This window comes from Phoca vitulina, unplaced genomic scaffold (genome assembly GCF_004348235.1).
Source record: "Phoca vitulina isolate PV1807 unplaced genomic scaffold, GSC_HSeal_1.0 scaffold5, whole genome shotgun sequence".
Classification (NCBI taxonomy): domain Eukaryota; kingdom Metazoa; phylum Chordata; class Mammalia; order Carnivora; family Phocidae; genus Phoca; species Phoca vitulina.
This window is the reverse complement of record NW_022589708.1, coordinates 15,047,736-15,065,052: the sequence shown is the minus strand read 5'-3', so window position 1 is coordinate 15,065,052 and position 17,317 is coordinate 15,047,736. Positions and strand designations below refer to the sequence as shown.

General features: G+C 46.4%; 1 protein-coding gene across 2 annotated transcripts in view; it reads right to left on the bottom strand.

Moving 5' to 3' along the window:
- The window catches only part of ABCC4 (ATP binding cassette subfamily C member 4), a 241,363-nt gene that overhangs the window by 200,580 nt on the left and 23,466 nt on the right, over positions 1-17,317 (bottom strand). For both annotated transcript variants that reach the window (XM_032402753.1, XM_032402752.1), the window contains exons 2-3: positions 3,772-3,882; positions 3,103-3,223 (exon numbers count right to left, since the gene is read on the bottom strand). In XM_032402753.1, the coding sequence (XP_032258644.1) occupies positions 3,103-3,223; positions 3,772-3,827 (177 nt within the window). In that variant the 5' untranslated portion in view covers positions 3,828-3,882. The remainder of the gene's footprint in view (positions 1-3,102; positions 3,224-3,771; positions 3,883-17,317) is intronic.

The window sequence follows — 17,317 nt, the reverse complement described above, 5'->3', positions numbered from 1 at the left end:
AAAAGTATTATCACACGTAGTTTTTTTTTTTTTTAGGATTTTATTTATGTATTTATTTGACAGAGAGAGACACAGCAAGAAAGGGAACACAAGCAGGGGGAGCAGGAGAGGGAGAGGCAGGCTTCCCGCGGAGCAGGGAGCCCAATGCGGGGATCCCAGGACCCTGGGATCATGATCTGAGCCGAAGGCAGACACTTAACGTCTGAGTCACCCAAGCACCCCCCTTGGCAGCAGTTTGAGAGTTTTCAAGTACTTATTATTACACTACTACTATTATTACACTACTACACTACTACCAGTACTGCTGTTGCCCCTGCCGCCGCCACCTTGGAGTATGAGCCCCTGCCAAAACTGCTACTAATAGTTCTATTACCACTGAGTATGAACTACTAATGTTGTTGCTGTTACTACAGAATGAGCCTCTGCTGCTGCTAGTAACACTGCTACCGAGTAGGTCTCTACTGCCCCTGCTGCTAGCAGTAGTAGTGATACTACTAGTAACAGTACTGCCGCTACTGCTAGCAACACTACTACCGAGTAGGTCTCTACTGCCCCTGCTGCTAGCAGTAGTAGTGATACTACATAACAGTACTGCCGCTGCTACCGCTACCGCTAGTAACACTACTACCGAGTAGGTCTCTACTGCCCCTGCTGCTAGCAGTAGTAGTACTACTAGTAACAGTACTGCCACTGCTACCGCTAGTAACACTGCTACCGAGTAGGTCTCTACTGCCCCTGCTGCTAGCAGTAGTAGTGATACTACTAGTAACAGTACTGCCGCTGCTACTGCTACCGAGTATGAGCCCTACTACTGTTGCTAGTACTAGCAATACCACTACTGAGGATGAGAAACCACCAGGGCCACTACCACCACCACACCTACCGCTGCTGCTGCTACTACTGGGTATGAGCTCCTACCACCACTGCTGCTACCAATACTAACGCTACTGAGCATGAGCCCCCACGTTTGCCACGTACTCCCCTCCCCAGTAACCGACATCCCCAAAGAGACCAGCGCTCTTACCAGTTGCACGCTCCTTTCGCCCCCAGTCCTGGCATCCCTAGATCCCCCAGTAGTAAGTATACCAGGGCTGGACAACGTGGTCATCAACGCTCCCTGTGCCAGAGTGGAGCCTGTCTTCTCAGGAAGAAGCCCAGCTCCTGTGGCCTCAGAGCTCTGTGCCTACTCCTCCCAAGCCCAGCACAGACCTGCAGCTTATTCTGAGATGGGACCACCTGGGACTTAGAGACCCCACCCCACGTGGGCAACAGCCCACAACAGTGAGGGAAACCAGAAGCTCAGGCCAAACACAGCCACAAGGGCCAGCCTTTGAGATCTGCCATCTTCAGCTTCTTCAGCACTTGGTAGCAAAGAGAAAGGAGAGAACCAGAGGCCACAAAGGGAGGCCTGCTCCAGGATACGATCTAGCACCAGACTCCAAGGACACGGGTCCCTGCCCACGCCCAACCAGACACCGGACATGGGCCACAGGCATATGCCAAGGCTCCCGGGCTTCCCGACAAGCCGAATCCACGAGCACTCTGCTCTGTGAGGTCAGCAGCCATATCTCATCAGGAAATCCTGCACCCACCGGCCACAATTTTAAAACCCCAACTTGTCACCCTGTGTATTTCAAACTGAGACTTATCGTGACCGCACAGGAACCCCATCACTGGGACATGAGTACATGGGTCAAAGCCAGGCTGGGACAGGCTCGGGGTTTCCTGTCCCCTCCCTCACCAACCCCCCGGTCAGTCCCACTGCTGTGTATCTCCACCCTGCCCATCACAAGCCACAGCAGTATCTAGGGGCTGATTGGTGCTCCATATACTTGCCCCCACCCTCTGGCTAACCCACCTTTGTCATCCAGGGGAACTTCAATCTCCCAGGACCATCAGTCACCTGTTGGCTGACAGACTCTGGTTTTTTTCAGTTACACAGGGTGGGGATCACCTACCGACCCACTGCCCTTCCCTACAACAGAGCCTTTAACACAGGAGCTGCCCTTCCCACATACACAGCAACCAGCCCACCCATCTCACGCCCGACAAAACGAACTTATGACAACTCACCGCCCTTCTCCACCTAAAACCACCTCTTCACAGCAACCCCAACTCCTATGCCAACTACTCTCATACACTCACAGGGCCACCAGCGTCCCTAAGGCAGTACTAAGGTGCAGACCCAGGCAGGTGGAGCTGCAGCATCCTTCCAGCAGGCCACAGCCCAGAACAGGTAGAGGCTCACTGGCTCTCACTGGCTGCACCCGGGAGAACACGGTCTTACCGGACGATCTTGACTGAGGCCCATCGGGCTAATGGAGCTCACTGACCTCATGGCTTTCTGCCTTTGCTCTTCCATTCCACATCACTCCTAGAGTAGCTGCAATGTCACGCCACCAAAGCTCCACCTTCCAACCAGGAATCCACGCCAATAACCAGGGACAGGAAACCAGAATGGGTGGGGCACGAATCCTCCAGAATTCACGGAGCCAGAGCTCCTCCACAGAGGGGGTTTTGGCTCATAGTACGTGTCCTGCTGGAAAGGGGGCAGCCCAGAGAACCATGGGCTCTTGAGAGGTCTGGCCAGCTCCAGCCCAGACACAGGGCCCAGGGTTCTGATTCCCTGGAAGGGGGAAAGGCAATAAATCCTTCATGGGAAGACATTTATCAGACTTGGCTTGGTCAAGTTAGGTGTTATTTGCTGAAAACCTAAGTTATTCTGGGCTCTGACCCAAATTTATTTCCTCCAAATCAGAGGGCACATATTCCTTGAGGTTGTAGAGTCTTCTCTGGGTCAAGGATCACTCTTAGCATTTATAACATTTACTGAGCACCAACAGTATCCTAACAGGGCATAAAACTTCTCAGCACCATCCTCCCGCAATTCATGAGAAGAAAAACAGTAATCCCCCCGAGGTCCACTTACGAATGCACCCATTCTGAAGATGAGTATAACTGCTGAGCTATGTGCATCATGTTTCCTGGATGTGCTTTATCCTCAGACGTTAAATCACTTGCCTCTGTCCCCAGCAGTGCTGCCCACCTCAGTACCCACCCGCACATGCGGAAAAACAACACACCGCACATAAAAGCTTTTACCTCAATGAGCGTAAAAATTCCCAAAACTAAGTAGGATTTCCAGTAACACTTTATGATTGCTTTTGTTAAAGAAGGCTTCCGAGCGTCTTTCTCGGCTCTCGAAACTTCTTTATCCCAGTACCTGCAAGGAGAAAAACCAAGCGCGGTGAGAAACAGCACGGCCAAGCACACTCAGAAGCACAGATGACTGCCCCCCCCCCGGGGGGGGGGGTGCTGCTTCCTCAGCTCTGGCCAATTGTTCACAGGGCCCCCGGGCGGAATCTGAAGCCCCAGAAAAAACATGCCTTGAGGGGAAAAGTTCCAGTCTCAGGAAACAAGTCTTGGCCAAGGATGGCTGGAATGAGAGCGCCGGGAGCGGGCCAGGAAGGCAGACAGGCGCACAGACAACCTCCTCCGGTGAGACCATCTCTGGGGACAGAGCTTGGCATCCAGAGCCTTTGCTGCTGGCAACCTCCACTCCCCAGAAGCACAGGAAACAGGTTTTCCCCCAGCCACCAAAGTAGGCTAAGCCCGGGGACAGCCTGAGGGGAGGGCAGCGCACAAATGAGGGAAGGAGGCTCCAGAGGGGCCTAGGGGAAGGCAAAACCCATGTGAAGTCCCAAACCATGAAGACACACACTTAGAAATTCTCACTCCTCCTTACCCTTCTCATTCCCGCCTGTGCCTTACCCTTGCAACTCTTCTCCCAGATGCCTCGAGCGATCTTCTGGAAGCACCGAATACATATCATCTTCTTCTAATCTCCGTTTGTGACCAATTTTAAACAAGGGGTTCAGCCACCTGTTTTCCAAGAGAAAAGGAAAGTAATACACATCCAAATTACACATCTGTCTAATTAGAATCCTACATTCATGGGTTTAAAAAAAAAAAAAGCCTAAAAGACAAAATACCATACGATTTCACTTATATATGGAATCTAAAAACACAATGAAACAAAAAGCGGAAACAGACCCATAAATACAGAGAACAAACTGATGTTGCCGGAGGGGAGGGGGAGGGGGCGTGCAAAAAGGGGGGTCGGGGGTGCAGGCTTCCAGTTACGGAACACGAGTAAGGCGCAGGGATGAAAGGCACAGAGTCGTGTGTGGTGACAGATGGCGGCCACACTTGGGGTGGACACAGCATAACCCACTGAGTCATCGAAGGGCAACACTGCACAGCTGAAACTAATGTGACCCTGTGGGACAACTATACTTCAATTTTTTGAAAGTCTACATTAGAGATATTGGGGGTAATAAATATGTGCTTACACACACACACACACACACTCTCACACAGCTCTACCCACTGAGAGACCCCAGAAGCAGGGACATACCAGTAGTAAAAAGTATTCTAGGGCTCAGATCTTGGGGTTTTTTACCATACATTGTTACAAAAATTGTTTTTCTTATGAGGAGAACTTTTAAGAGCTAGTCTCTTAGCAACTTTCAAATATGCAATACAGAATTATTAACTATAGTCGCCATGCCTTCCATGACCTCCCCGGGACTTACTTATTTTATAACTAGAAGTTTGTACCATTCGGCCTCCTTCACCCAGATCTGGGTATTTTCATATCTTTCTTCCCTAAAAGGAACCAGGTCTCCTAGAGGAAATGTCTGATTTCAAGGTTGGGGTGGTTTATAAAAGCACCCGACAATTAGCTTTCCTAATTGTAATTTAAACGCCTGACATTAAGCTTCTGATTGCTGAGGCATCCACTTCAAAGACCTCCATCTCCAACGAAGACATTGCCAGCCACACCAGATAAAGAGCCAGGGGGTCCCTCTTCTTTTAGAACACTCAGGTTGACCTAGATAACTGACCATTTGACCACTGGCTTTTCCATTCCTGTGCTTTAATTCCCTCTAATGTTTTAAATTCACCAATAAAGAGTGAACTCACAAAACCCCAGGCACCCCACCCTCAACCTCTATAAAGGCAGAACCCCAGATCCAGATGTGTGCCCAGCCCCGCTCCTCCTGCTTCCACCTGGCCATGAGGCCCCAGACACGCCCCAGGCATGCCATGCACCCTGCAGAACCCGTGAATAATAAACCCTCTCTTTTCTAAAGTTCCCTAAAAGCCGTTGCCCAGACGCGACTTGCAACCACAAGAATCACAAGGGCTGGTCTGGCCACAGCACTGGCTGCAAAAGCGAAATGCCTATGGGGCCGCATACGGAGTCCGGCCCGGGCGAGCAGAGTCCACATCATTCCTAGCAACGGCACCTCTTCCATAGGCTGACACCAACCCAGAACAGGCAGAGAAAAGTACAAGATGGGCCTGGAACGTCTCACACCATACAATAAGGAGGCGCTCAAGGAATCACGAGGATGTGCCCAAAGGCCAGAGGAGACAAGGGCTCTCACCAGACGAATCTGGGATACTTCCAGCACCAAATAAATAGCCATGAGCCACACCATTAAGGACCAGAAGAATCCACGAATCCTTACTGCCACATAAACGGGAGAGAAGGAAAATTCTGAAATGCAAACAAATACGGAAGGAACCATGGAGTTAGGGAATGACCGATGAAGTTAAAACTCATGGTGAAAAGTGTGATGTGGAGCACAGTATTTATATAATTTCAAATGAGCTCTACAAGTTACTAATTATGGAAAGAAAACAACTGTACAGAAGATCTAAAGAGCCCTATACACATCCATTATACGTTACGTAAATGACAATAATTAACGCAGAGCCAGCCTAACCATGAACACCATTTCACTGATTTTGCCAGTAAGGACATTTCAGAGGCCAGACAACAACCTGGGAAAGTAGAGATCCTATTTCTCTTATTGACAGCTTTATCCCTAGCACAATACTGGGTACAGAAGAGCAGCTCAAGAATTTTTTTGTTATTGTATAAATGAATTCTGTGAATCACAAAGGAAGCAAAGAGAGAAACTGAGCTTCAGATTTTGCTAATCCTGGTAGCTTGGTACCTCTAAAGAACCCCAGTCCTGGAGGTGGAAGGCTGGGCTCTAGTCCCAGCAACAGTACTGGGGACCCCGTGGTCCCGGACCGCTCCCCGCTCCAAGTTCAGCACCTCTATGACTGTTTGCCGGTCTTCCAATATCTCTCCGTCTCAATTTCCTTCCCAGACAAAAGCATAAATCCGTGTGAGCTTTACCACCAGACAGGTTTGAACCGTACGGGGCCACCCTTATTGTGCAGGTATCCCTTTGGAAAATGCAGAGGCAATTAGCAAAGCAGCTTACCCAGATGAGGACACCCGGCCCTGAAAATTCTGTTTGCAGAGGAAAAGATGCTCATCACTAGAGAAAAGGAAATCAAACCACAGTGAGACAAAACCTCACACATATCAGCATGGCAACCATCAAAAAAATAAATACATAAGTTCGGCAAGAATGTGGGGAAATTGGAGCCCTTGCATGCAGCCGTTGGGAAATGTAAAATGGTGCCGTCGCAAAGGAAAAATATTATGATTCCACTTACTTGAGGTGCTTAGAGTAGTCTAATACAGAGAGCAAGCAGAACTGTGGTTGCCAGGGGCCAGGAGGAGAGGGGAAATGGGGATCCGTGCTTAATGAAACACTAATGCAAGATAATGAAAAGGGTCCTGGAGATTGGTTGCTTAACAATGTGAGTGAGCTTACCACCCCTAAACCGTATATTTATAAATGGTTAAGATGGTAAACTTTATGTTATCTGTATTTTACCACAATTTTTTAAAAGTTAGTGAGAAAAAAATTCTGCTGGATGTGTCATAATTCTCCAGACTGTGCCAACTTTCTGGTTTGTTTGTATGACCTTGAACTAGCCATATGACCTCTCAGTATTGACCTCTGGCAAATGGGGAGAACACCTCCCGAGGCTGCTGAGGGGAGCAGCTGGGGTTGCTTTGAACACTACAAAGACCCACCAAATACCAGCCTTGACGGTGACATAGCTCTTAAGTAATCACATTCGAGACCCCTTAAAAAGGCTCTAATAAATAACTTAGATGAAGTTACTCAATTAAGCAAACTTTTTTTACCCCAGATCTTGATTTAAAGACCTCCCAATCCCCTTCAGTGCCCAAATCCCAAAAAGCCAGGCTGAGCCCCACAAACACCAACAAGGGCCAAAGGTTTTCTTTTCCATCTGATGGTGAGCCTACTTTGTGCCACCAGCTAAGTAAGGAATTGGACGTGGAGACCTGAGCCAACAGACCTCTGACTTCCAAAGTATCCCTGGGGACATTTAGTCAACAATTCCAAACCACTGCAGCCATCTTGCAACCCAGTTCTGCCCCAACAGTCCTTCCCTCCTCAGCTTACTCTCTCCTTCTTACCTCCTGCACAGCACTAAACACAGCAGCGGGATTTCCTCCAGTCCACCAGACTTATCAACCCCTCAGGACAACGCGACCCCCATACCACTTGCAATCTCCATGACCAAACGCAGAGCCTGGTACATCATGATGCCTGGGCACAGATATCACAGGAATCCATCCAGTGCAAGGTCAGAACACCCACCCTGCAGGTGAGCTATCCTCAAAATGGGTCATTACCCCAGCTCCCTCTGCTCCCTCCTCCCCCCTCCAAGCTGTGGACCCTGTAGAGGCAGAGGCTTCTGACCTCGACTTTGGAGCTTCCAGGGCTCACGGCTGGACTTCCTGTCTTCCTCCTCTCCTACCAGCTAATCCAACACCTCTTCTTCATCGTGTCCTCATCCCCACCCATCTCCCCGCACCAACACCAACACCTAGACTCTACAATCATCATGCATGGATTACTGTCCTAATCCCCTTCTATAAAAAAAAATTTTGCCTACAATTCAGTACCAGTGAGAAGAATCACGAGTAAGCTACTACCCCAAGACTGTGAAGGGATTAAAGCACCGCTGGCTGGAACTAGCAAGGAGGAGACAAGCAGCAGGATCTAGTCACTACAACCAGCACGGCCCCCGCTAGGCCCAGGATTCAGTCATCACCAAGATCCCCTTCTGAGCCCGAGAGTGCCTGGTACTGCCTCTGCTCTGAACGTCTGGTCATTAGTGCCTGTTCAAATGCTTTCTTCCAAACTGCTGAAGGACACTTTATCCCCATAAAGGAAGCTCTTCCTTCCAAGCTGCCGCCTACAGTCTGACCCCTGTCCCCAACCCTCCCTCCCAGCCCTCCATGAAGCTCTCTGGAACTGGCTCCCATGAGTGACAAACTCCCCTGTGCCCTACGCTCTGTGCTCTGAGCAGAGCCCTGGCTGGCCCCTGGGGACACAACCTTCTTGCAGCCTCGAGGTGGCCCTTCAGTTTCCCAATTCTGTTTTCTAGCCCCATGCCCTGCCTCTGTGTCCTAGCTGTCTACACCCCCGGCAGCTCCAAAAGCCATGCACCTGCTATCACTGCTGCATCTAAAACGTTCTCTGTCGGGGCCCCTGGGTGGCTCAGATGGCTAAGCGTCTGCCTTCGGTCAGGTCATGACCTCAGGGTCCTAGGATCGAGTCCCGCATCGGGCTCCTTGCTTAGCAAGGAGCCTGCTTCTCCCTCTGCCTGCCACTCCCCCTGCTTGTACTCTCCCTCCCTCTCTCTCTGGCAAATAAATAAATAAAATCTTTAAAAAAATAAAATAAAAATAAATAAATAAAACGTTCTCTGTCACTGCCTATCATTCTTCGGGGACTTTAGCGGATCAGGCTTCCCCCTGACCCCCCAACTCCCTGCAACATTCTAAGTGATCTCTACACCCAACACAAAGGGCACCCCAAACCCCAGCTGCTCACATTCATCTCTTCTTCTGGAACATTCCTGCCTTTCACTCTTCTGAGGAACACATCAAGGATGGGCTTTTGAACCTCCGCAACGCTCACCGATGGCTGTGAGCCTCTTACTCTGCAAGCCACTGACTAGAGTGCAGCCTTGTGCTTTCTCCAGGGGACAGCTGTCCATCCCCGGCCTTCCAATACCATCCAGCTGCTGACAGCCAGGCCTCTCCCACCAAACGCCAGATTCCTATGGTGAAGTGCATACTTGTCACCTCCTCTCAGATGCCAAGAGGCAGCCCCCTTAACCTCCACAATGGAGCTCCTGATTTCCCTGCCAAAACTATTCTTCCCCCGCTCTGTAAATGTCAACCTCAAAGAGCCCACCGCTCAGACCAGAAACCCAGTCGTCACCAGAAGCCTCCTTTCCCCTCAGCCAACCCATCAACTCGGCCCACAGCTGACCTCCTGACCCCATCCACCTGTTGGAGCCTCTGCTTCCCCCACCAGGTCTCCGTGCTACAACAGCCCGCTAACTGGCCTGCCTGCTCGCACTCTTGGTTTCCCGGTCTTTCTACAGAAAAGTCAGAATGACTTCGTAAAAACACAAGGCCATGCCGTTCTCCTGCATGGGGTCCCTCCCAGCTCACAAGCCCCATCTCCAGCCCAGTCCCCCTCGCCAGTGTTCCAGCATGCCTGCTTGCTGGGGTTCCAAGTTCCTGTTGGCTGGTCCCTTTGCTGAGAACAAATGCTCTTCCCCATTTTCACCCACGATGGCACCTTCTCTCCTCCAGTTCCCAAACTCACGGTCACCTCCACGGCAAGGCCTAGGCTACCTGCTCTTAAAAAACCAAACACACCCTGATTCTCTAATTTATTTCCCTCTTCTTTATTTACCCCTTTACTACAATCTATTTGTTGAGAGAAAAAAATTCACTTATTTTGTCTCTCTCCCCTTTAGGACAAGAGCTCCATGAGGGCAGGACACAGTCTTTCTGTGGTGTTCCCTGTGCCTGGCACGCAGTGGGTCATTCTGAGTAAGTGAATGCACGGCTCTCCCCTGGGTGAGAAGCAGGGGCAGAGGACACCCAGACAACCCTCCTTAAGTTCTTATATGAACGGGGAATGTGCAGGTCAGCTGAGGTCAGTAAATCATTCAACAAATGCCTTAGCCCCAATTAAATAAGTCATTTATTGTTAAAAGGATGTATTTTAAAACACTTCTGGCTGTTGCTAATTATTAGTCATTGGGTTAATTTTCCCTGGAGATTCTGCCAACCTGTCACTGGAGGCTCATGAGGTCCAGCCTGGGGACTCCATCAGGGCAGAGCTTGGGGGGACAAGGAGTAGAGGGAGGCAGGGTACTCAGGGTCAAGGAGACCAAGCGCAGGGCCTGGGGTGAGTGACAAATGAGAGGCACACGGATCTCACAGTAAGACCCACACTAGCTCATTTGAACCCCCTTCCCCTAAAAGCAGGAGTTCTTAAGCTCGGCACTCCTGACACTTGGGGCTGGGTGCTTTTTCGGTGCAGGGGCTGTCCTGTGTATTACAGAACAGCTAGCAGCATCCCCGGACTCCATCCTCAAGATGCCAGTAGCATCTCCCCTCCCCAAGTTGCAACAACCAAAAATGTCTCCCGACACTGGTGGATGCCAAAATGCCCCGGGCCAGAACCACTGTCCTGAGCCTTTTCTCTTTCCGGAAAAGCCATAAAGCTTTACTTCAAATGTTCCCAGAGAGTCACCACAGGGCATTGGCAGCAGTCCCTTAGCCACCAAAACAAGGACAATGGTACAAACCCATATCTATACTCATCGGTCCAATTCCCCTCCAGGGGCTCACGGTCCAGGCCCAGTGAGTGAGGGATTTATGTCGAAGAATTACAGTATGACGTGACAAGGGTGATCGTGAGCCCTACAGAAGATCAATTTCTTGGCTTTTTTCAGGTCACTCACCAGTGGCCGATCTCCTGTACAGCACAGATTCTCCAAGTGGGATCCCCAGACCAGTCCTTGCTGACTATGCAGACCCTGAGGCCCCACCGCAGACCTCTGGCTCAGAAACTCTGGAGCGGGGCCAGCACTCGGTACCTTACTGACTCTCCCAGGTGACGCAGACGCAGGCTCAAGTTGGAGACTGTGCCATACGGTATGCTTGGCATGACCATCGGGAGGCTCTCGTCTGGGACTTACACCAAGAGTCCCAACCCTGGCTAAATATCAAAATCCCAATCTCAACCTGGAGAGTTTTGAAACCAAGCCTAACAGATGGCAAAGCCCCATGCAATGACTGAATAAGAGTAAGCCAAGATAGAACCCAACTGGTTGGCCTTTTCTAAAGGCCCCCCAAGCCCTGCCAATTCTGGTCATTGGCCAGGTCCAGGAACCATTTGCACCATGAAAAGTGGAAAGCATATACACCTGGGGACCCTCAAAGGAGGTTTGGGAGGGTTACCAGGAAGAGACAAAGCTTTTGAGTAAAATTCAAGGAGGAGAATCATTTGGAGCCCACTGAGGAGACAAGGCAAGAAAGAAGAATTTTTCAGAAAAACAAAACCAGCCATGCAAAGACATACTGCCTAGGAACAGCAGGTTCAAAACTGCATGGGGTTTGGTGTGGTAATGGGGTAACCAAAGGTCTTATATTCCAAATGAACTTTATCCTTTATCCTATAAAAGGGAAATAGCACAAGTTTTCAACCCACTTTGTAGATGATGGACTTTGGAAGGTAACGAAACCAGTCAGGAATGAGATTTCAAAGAAACATTAAGAAAGGACAATAAGGGGTGCCTGGGTGGTTCAGTCGGTTAAGCATCTACCTTCAACTCAGGTCATGATCCCAGGGTCCTGAGCAGGGAGCCTGCTTCTCCCTCTTCCTCTGCCTGCCGCTCCCCCTGCTTGTATGTGCTCTCTCTGACAAATAAATAAAATAAAACCTTTTAATAAGAAGGAAGGAAGGAAGGAGGAAGGAAGGAAAGGCAGGCCACGTTCCTTTGTGGAAGGAAACTAGATCCAATTTACTCTCCCAGCCTTATTCCCCTCTAGTTAAAACAAATCTCACCTCCCTTTGCTTGGTCCTAACTCTGGGACTGCCACTCCACCATAAAGACAAGTCACATGATCAAAAATCAGAGTTTAAAATTCAATACCCTATTACTAATTTACTCTATCAAAACAAGAACATTGCAACTCAAACCATCCTTTAAAAAAACTTTAATATCCCTATTTAATATCAACTGAAGCATCTATCAAATTTATTCTTAAATTCCTTAAATTGGCATAGCAGTAATATATATTTTAAAATTCTGTATTTTATTTACTAAATATCTAAAAAACTACATCCACAAGGAACTCTGCTTACCATCAAAATACACTAAATTCATTCTCATTAAAATAAGATACTAAGGGGCTAAGGGGCGCCTGGGTGGCTCAGTCATTAAGCATCTGCCTTCGGCTCAGGTTATGGTCCCAGGGTCCCGGGATCAAGCCCCGCATCGGGCTCCCTGCTCTGCAGGAAGCCTGCTTCTCCCTCCCCCACTCCCCCTGCTTGTGTTCCTTCTCTCACTGTGTCTCTCTCTGTCAAATACATAAATAAAATCTTTAAAAAATAAAATAAGATACTAAAAAGGGATAGCTCATCACATACTAATAACAGCTATCGAAGGGGTGGGAGGGGAGCAAAGATAAAGAAAAGTAATAAAATTTATATACAGATAGTTTTACAAAAGTAGAAAGTCCAACTCAAAGGTACTAAGGGCAAGTGGTAATATGTGTAATCAATAGACCAAAATCAACTGCTTTACTGTATTCTAACGATACTGTGGAGGGGGGTGGCTTCTGATGATAAATTACTTAAGATATTAACTTCAAAGAATAAGTGGCAAAAAGTCTTTAGAAATTAGTAATTAACTTTAAAGTGGAGAAACCTGGTAGACATCATCTTAACCAAGTGATAAAAGTTACCACCACCAGTAATGAGACAAGTGGACATCATGTGCATAGGATTGCACTGAGCGTTTACTTCTAGGTGTTCCTACAATGAAGAAACATCAGACAAACATGAATTGAAGAACATTCTACAGAGTAATAATCTACATGTTCTTCAGAAATACCGACAACATGAGAGATTGCATAAGGTATTCCATACTGAAAGACGCTGAAGAGATATGAAAACTAAATACAACACGTTATCCTGGGCCTAAAATGGGTAATGTAAGCAAACTGATTATGCAGTCGGAGAATTAGATGGTAGTAATGTATCAACTTTAATTTCCGAGTTTTGATCGGAATACCCTGGTAACGCAAGAAAGTATCCTTATTTTCAGGAAATCCATGCTAAAATGTTCAGAGAGTAACGGAGCATCATGCCTACAATCTACTTTCAAATAGGTCAGATAAAAAGGAATAATATGATAGAATGGCAACTATGCTAGATTCTAATGTTAGGGAACATGGATGAAGGGTATATGAGTTCTGTACCACTCCTGCAACTTTTCTGTCAAGTTAAAATTATTTCAAAGTAAAAAGTTAAAAAAAAAAAAAAAAAAAGCAGTGGGGGCGCCTGGTTGGCTCAGTCGGCTAAGCATCAGACTCTTGATTTCGGCTCAGGTAGTGATCTCAGGGTCCTGGGATCCAGCTCCACCTCAGCCTCCTGGGATCAAGCCCGTGTCAGGCTCTGAGCTCAGCGCAGAGTCTGCTTGTCCTTCTCCCTCTGCTCCTACACACACACACACACACACACACACACACTCTCTCTCTCTCTCTCTCTCTCTCTCTCTCAAATAAATAAATAAGATCTTATAAAAAAAAAAGTACCAGATTTAAAAACATTTGAAAGACAATCATCAAAACTCTATGGCCCACAGCAGTGCCTGGGTGGGGCAGCTGGTCAAGCATATCTGACTCTTGGTTTTGGCTCAAGTCGTGATCTCAGGGTCATGAGATCGAGCCCCATGTTGGACTCTGTGCTCAGCTCAGTGTGGGGTCTACTTGCTATTCTCTCTCCCTCTCCCACTCATGCTCTCTTTCTCTTTCTCTAAAATAAATAAATTTTTAAAAAATAAATAAATAAAACTCTATGGCCCACAACTAACTTCATATTCATCAGTGAATAGCTGAAAGCTTTACCTCTAAGATCAGGAACAAGACAAGGATGCCCACTCTCATGACTCATATTCAACATAGTAGTATTGGAAGTCCTACCCAGAGCAATTAGGCAAGAAAAAGAAATAAAAGGCATCCACAATGGAAAGGAAGAAGTAAAACCTTCACTATTTGCAGATGACATGACACTATATATATAGAAAACCCTAAAGACTCCACCAAAATGTTAGAATAAATGAATTCAGTAAAGTTTCAGGATACAAAATCAATATACACAAATCTGCTGTTTCTATACATTAACAACAAAATAGGAGAAAGAAATTAAGAAAACAATCCCATTTACAATTTCATCAAAAAGAATAGAATATCGAGGAAAAAATTTAACCAAGGAGGTGAAAGACCTGCACTCTGAAAACTGTAAGACACTGTTGAGTGAAGACATGAATAAGCAGAAGGATGCTTTGTGTTCATGAATTAAAAGAATCTTGTTAAAACATCCATACCACAAAAGCAATCTACAGATTTAATGCAATCCCTATCAAAATTCCAATGCCATTTTCTACAGAAATAGAATAATTATAAAATCTGTACAGAACCACAAAAGACCCCAAATAGGGGCACCTGGGTGGCTCTGTTGGTTAAGCATCTGCCTTTGGCTCAGGACATGATCCCGGGGTTCTGGGATCAAGCCCCGCGTTGGGCTCCCTGCTCAGTGGGGAGCCTGCTTCTCCCTCTCCCTCTGCCACTGCCTCTGCTTGTGTGAGCATGCTCTCTGTCAAATAAATAAATAAAATCTTTTTAAATAAATAGTAAATAAATTAAAAAAAAAAAAAGACCCCAAAATAGCCAAAGCAATCTTGATAAAGAAGAACAAAATTGGTGGCATCACTCTCCCAAATTTCAAAATGTATTACAAAGCTATAGTAATCAAAACAGTATGGTATTGGCATAAAAACAGACACATTGATCAATGGAACAGAAAAGAGAGCCCAGAAATAAACCCACACATATAAGGTCAATTAATTTATGACAAAGGAGACAATAATATACAATGGGGAGAGGACTGTCTCTTCAATAAATGGCATTGGGAAACTGGACAGCCATGTGCAAAAGAATGAAATTGGACCACTATCTTACACCATATGCAAAAATGCACTCAAAATGGATTAAAGACTTGACTTTAGACCTGAAACTATAAAACTCCTAGAAGAAAACAAAGGCAATAAGATCCTTGACGTTGGTGTTGGCATATTTTGGAGTTGACACCAAAAGCAAAAGCAACAAAAGCCAAAACAAACAAGTGGGACTCTATCAAGCTCCCCTTTGCTCCCTTCTTGTGCAACAATATGGATGGATGGACCTAGAAGGTATTATGCTAAATGAATTAAGTCAGACAAAGATACGCACTGTATGATTTCACTTATATGTGGAATCTAAAACACAAACAGACAAAACAAAACAGACTCAGCTATGGAAAACAATCTGGTTTTTGCCAGAGTGGAAGGGGGCGAGGGGATGGGCAAAAAAGGGTAAGGGGATAAAAGTTATAAAATACAACACAGGGATATAAGGTATAGCGTAGGAGACATATTAATAACATGTAACAACTGTGACAGATGGTAGCTAGATTTATCTTGGTCACTTGGATAAACCTTAGTCACTTGGATCACTTCCTAATGTATATAAATATTGAATCACTATGTTGTATACCTGAAACTAATAATATTGTATGTCAACTACACGTCAATAAAGAAAAAACTAAAAAGCTTCTGCACAGCAAAGGAAATCATCAATGAAATGAAAAGGCAACCTACTGATTAAGAGAAAATAATTGCAAATCATCTATCTGATAAAGGGTTAACATCCAAAATACATAAAGAACTCCTACAACTCAACAGGAAAAAAACAATCTGATTAAAAAATGAGCAGAGGATCTGAATAGACATCTTTCTATTGAAGACATACAGATGGTCAATAAGTACACGAAAAGATGCTCAACATCATTAATCTTCAGGGAAATGCAAATCAAAACCACAATGAGGTACGGCCTCACGCCTGTTAACACAGCTATTATCAAAAAGACAAGAAATTACAAGTGCTGGAGAGCATGTGGAGAAAGGGGAACCCTCATCCACAGCTGGTAGAGAGGTAAATTGATAGAGCCACTACAGAAAAAGAGGATCCTCAAGAAATCAAAAATAGAATTACCACATGGTCCAGCAATCCCACTTCTGGGTATGTATTCAAAGGAAATGAAATCATTATCTCAGAGATATCCGTACTCCCTTGTTCACCGCAGTATTCACAAAAAACGTGTGTGTGTGTGTGTGGTACATATATACACACACACGATGAAATATTATCCGACCTTTGAAAAAGGAAACCCTGTTATTTGTGACAACATGGATGAATGTGGAGGGCGTTAGGCTACAAGAAGGAAGTCAGGGGATGCCTGGGTGGCTCAGTCGGTTAAGCCTTCGGCTCAGGTCATGATCCCAGGGTCCTGGGATCCAGCCCCGCATCGGGCTCCTTGCTGAGCAGGGAGCCTGCTTCTCCCTCTCCACTCCCCCCGCTTGTGCTCTTTCTCTCTCTCGCTCTCTTTTTTTTTAAATTTTTTATTGTTATGTTAATCACCATACATTACATCATTAGTTTTTGATGTAGTGTTCCATGATTCATTGTCTGTGCATAACACCGAGTGCTCCATGCAGAACGTGCCCTCCTCAACACCCATCACCAGGCTAACCCATTCTCCCACCCCCCTCCCCTCTAGAACCCTCAGTTTGTTTTTCAGAGTCCATCGTCTCTTATGGTCCGTCTCTCGCTCTTTCTGACAAATAAAATCTTTAAAAAAAAAAATATGTCAGAGAGAGACAGACAAATATCACATGGTATTACTAGTATGTGGAATCTTAAACAAAATGTCGAAGTCATCTAAATGAAATAGATAAGAGTGGTTGCCAGGGGCAGGAGGGAGGGGTGAAGGGGGAGGAAGGAGAGACTAGTAAAAAGGATATATACTTTCAGCTATGAAATGACTAAGGGCTGGGGCTCTAATGTGTAATATGGTGACTATAGTTGATAACACTGTACCATATCATTGAAATTGGCTAGGAGAGAACTCAAATGTTCTCACCAAAAAAAGGGGGGGGGGGATATGAGGTGATGATGGAGGTGTTAATTAAACTAGATGGTGGAGGAATCCTCTTACAATGTATACATATACCAAAGCATCACACTGTACTCTTTAAATACCTTACCATTTTGTCAATTATGCCTCAAAACTGGGCTAAAAAAAAAAAAGACTTTGGCTGGCATTGTCCCCCCTTCCTGGACTTTGTCCTGGTTCCTCTAAATCCCTGGAATTTTACAAGTAACAAGAGTGTGGGCCCCGATGGTTTATGCTAACCAGAGTGACTCATGGTG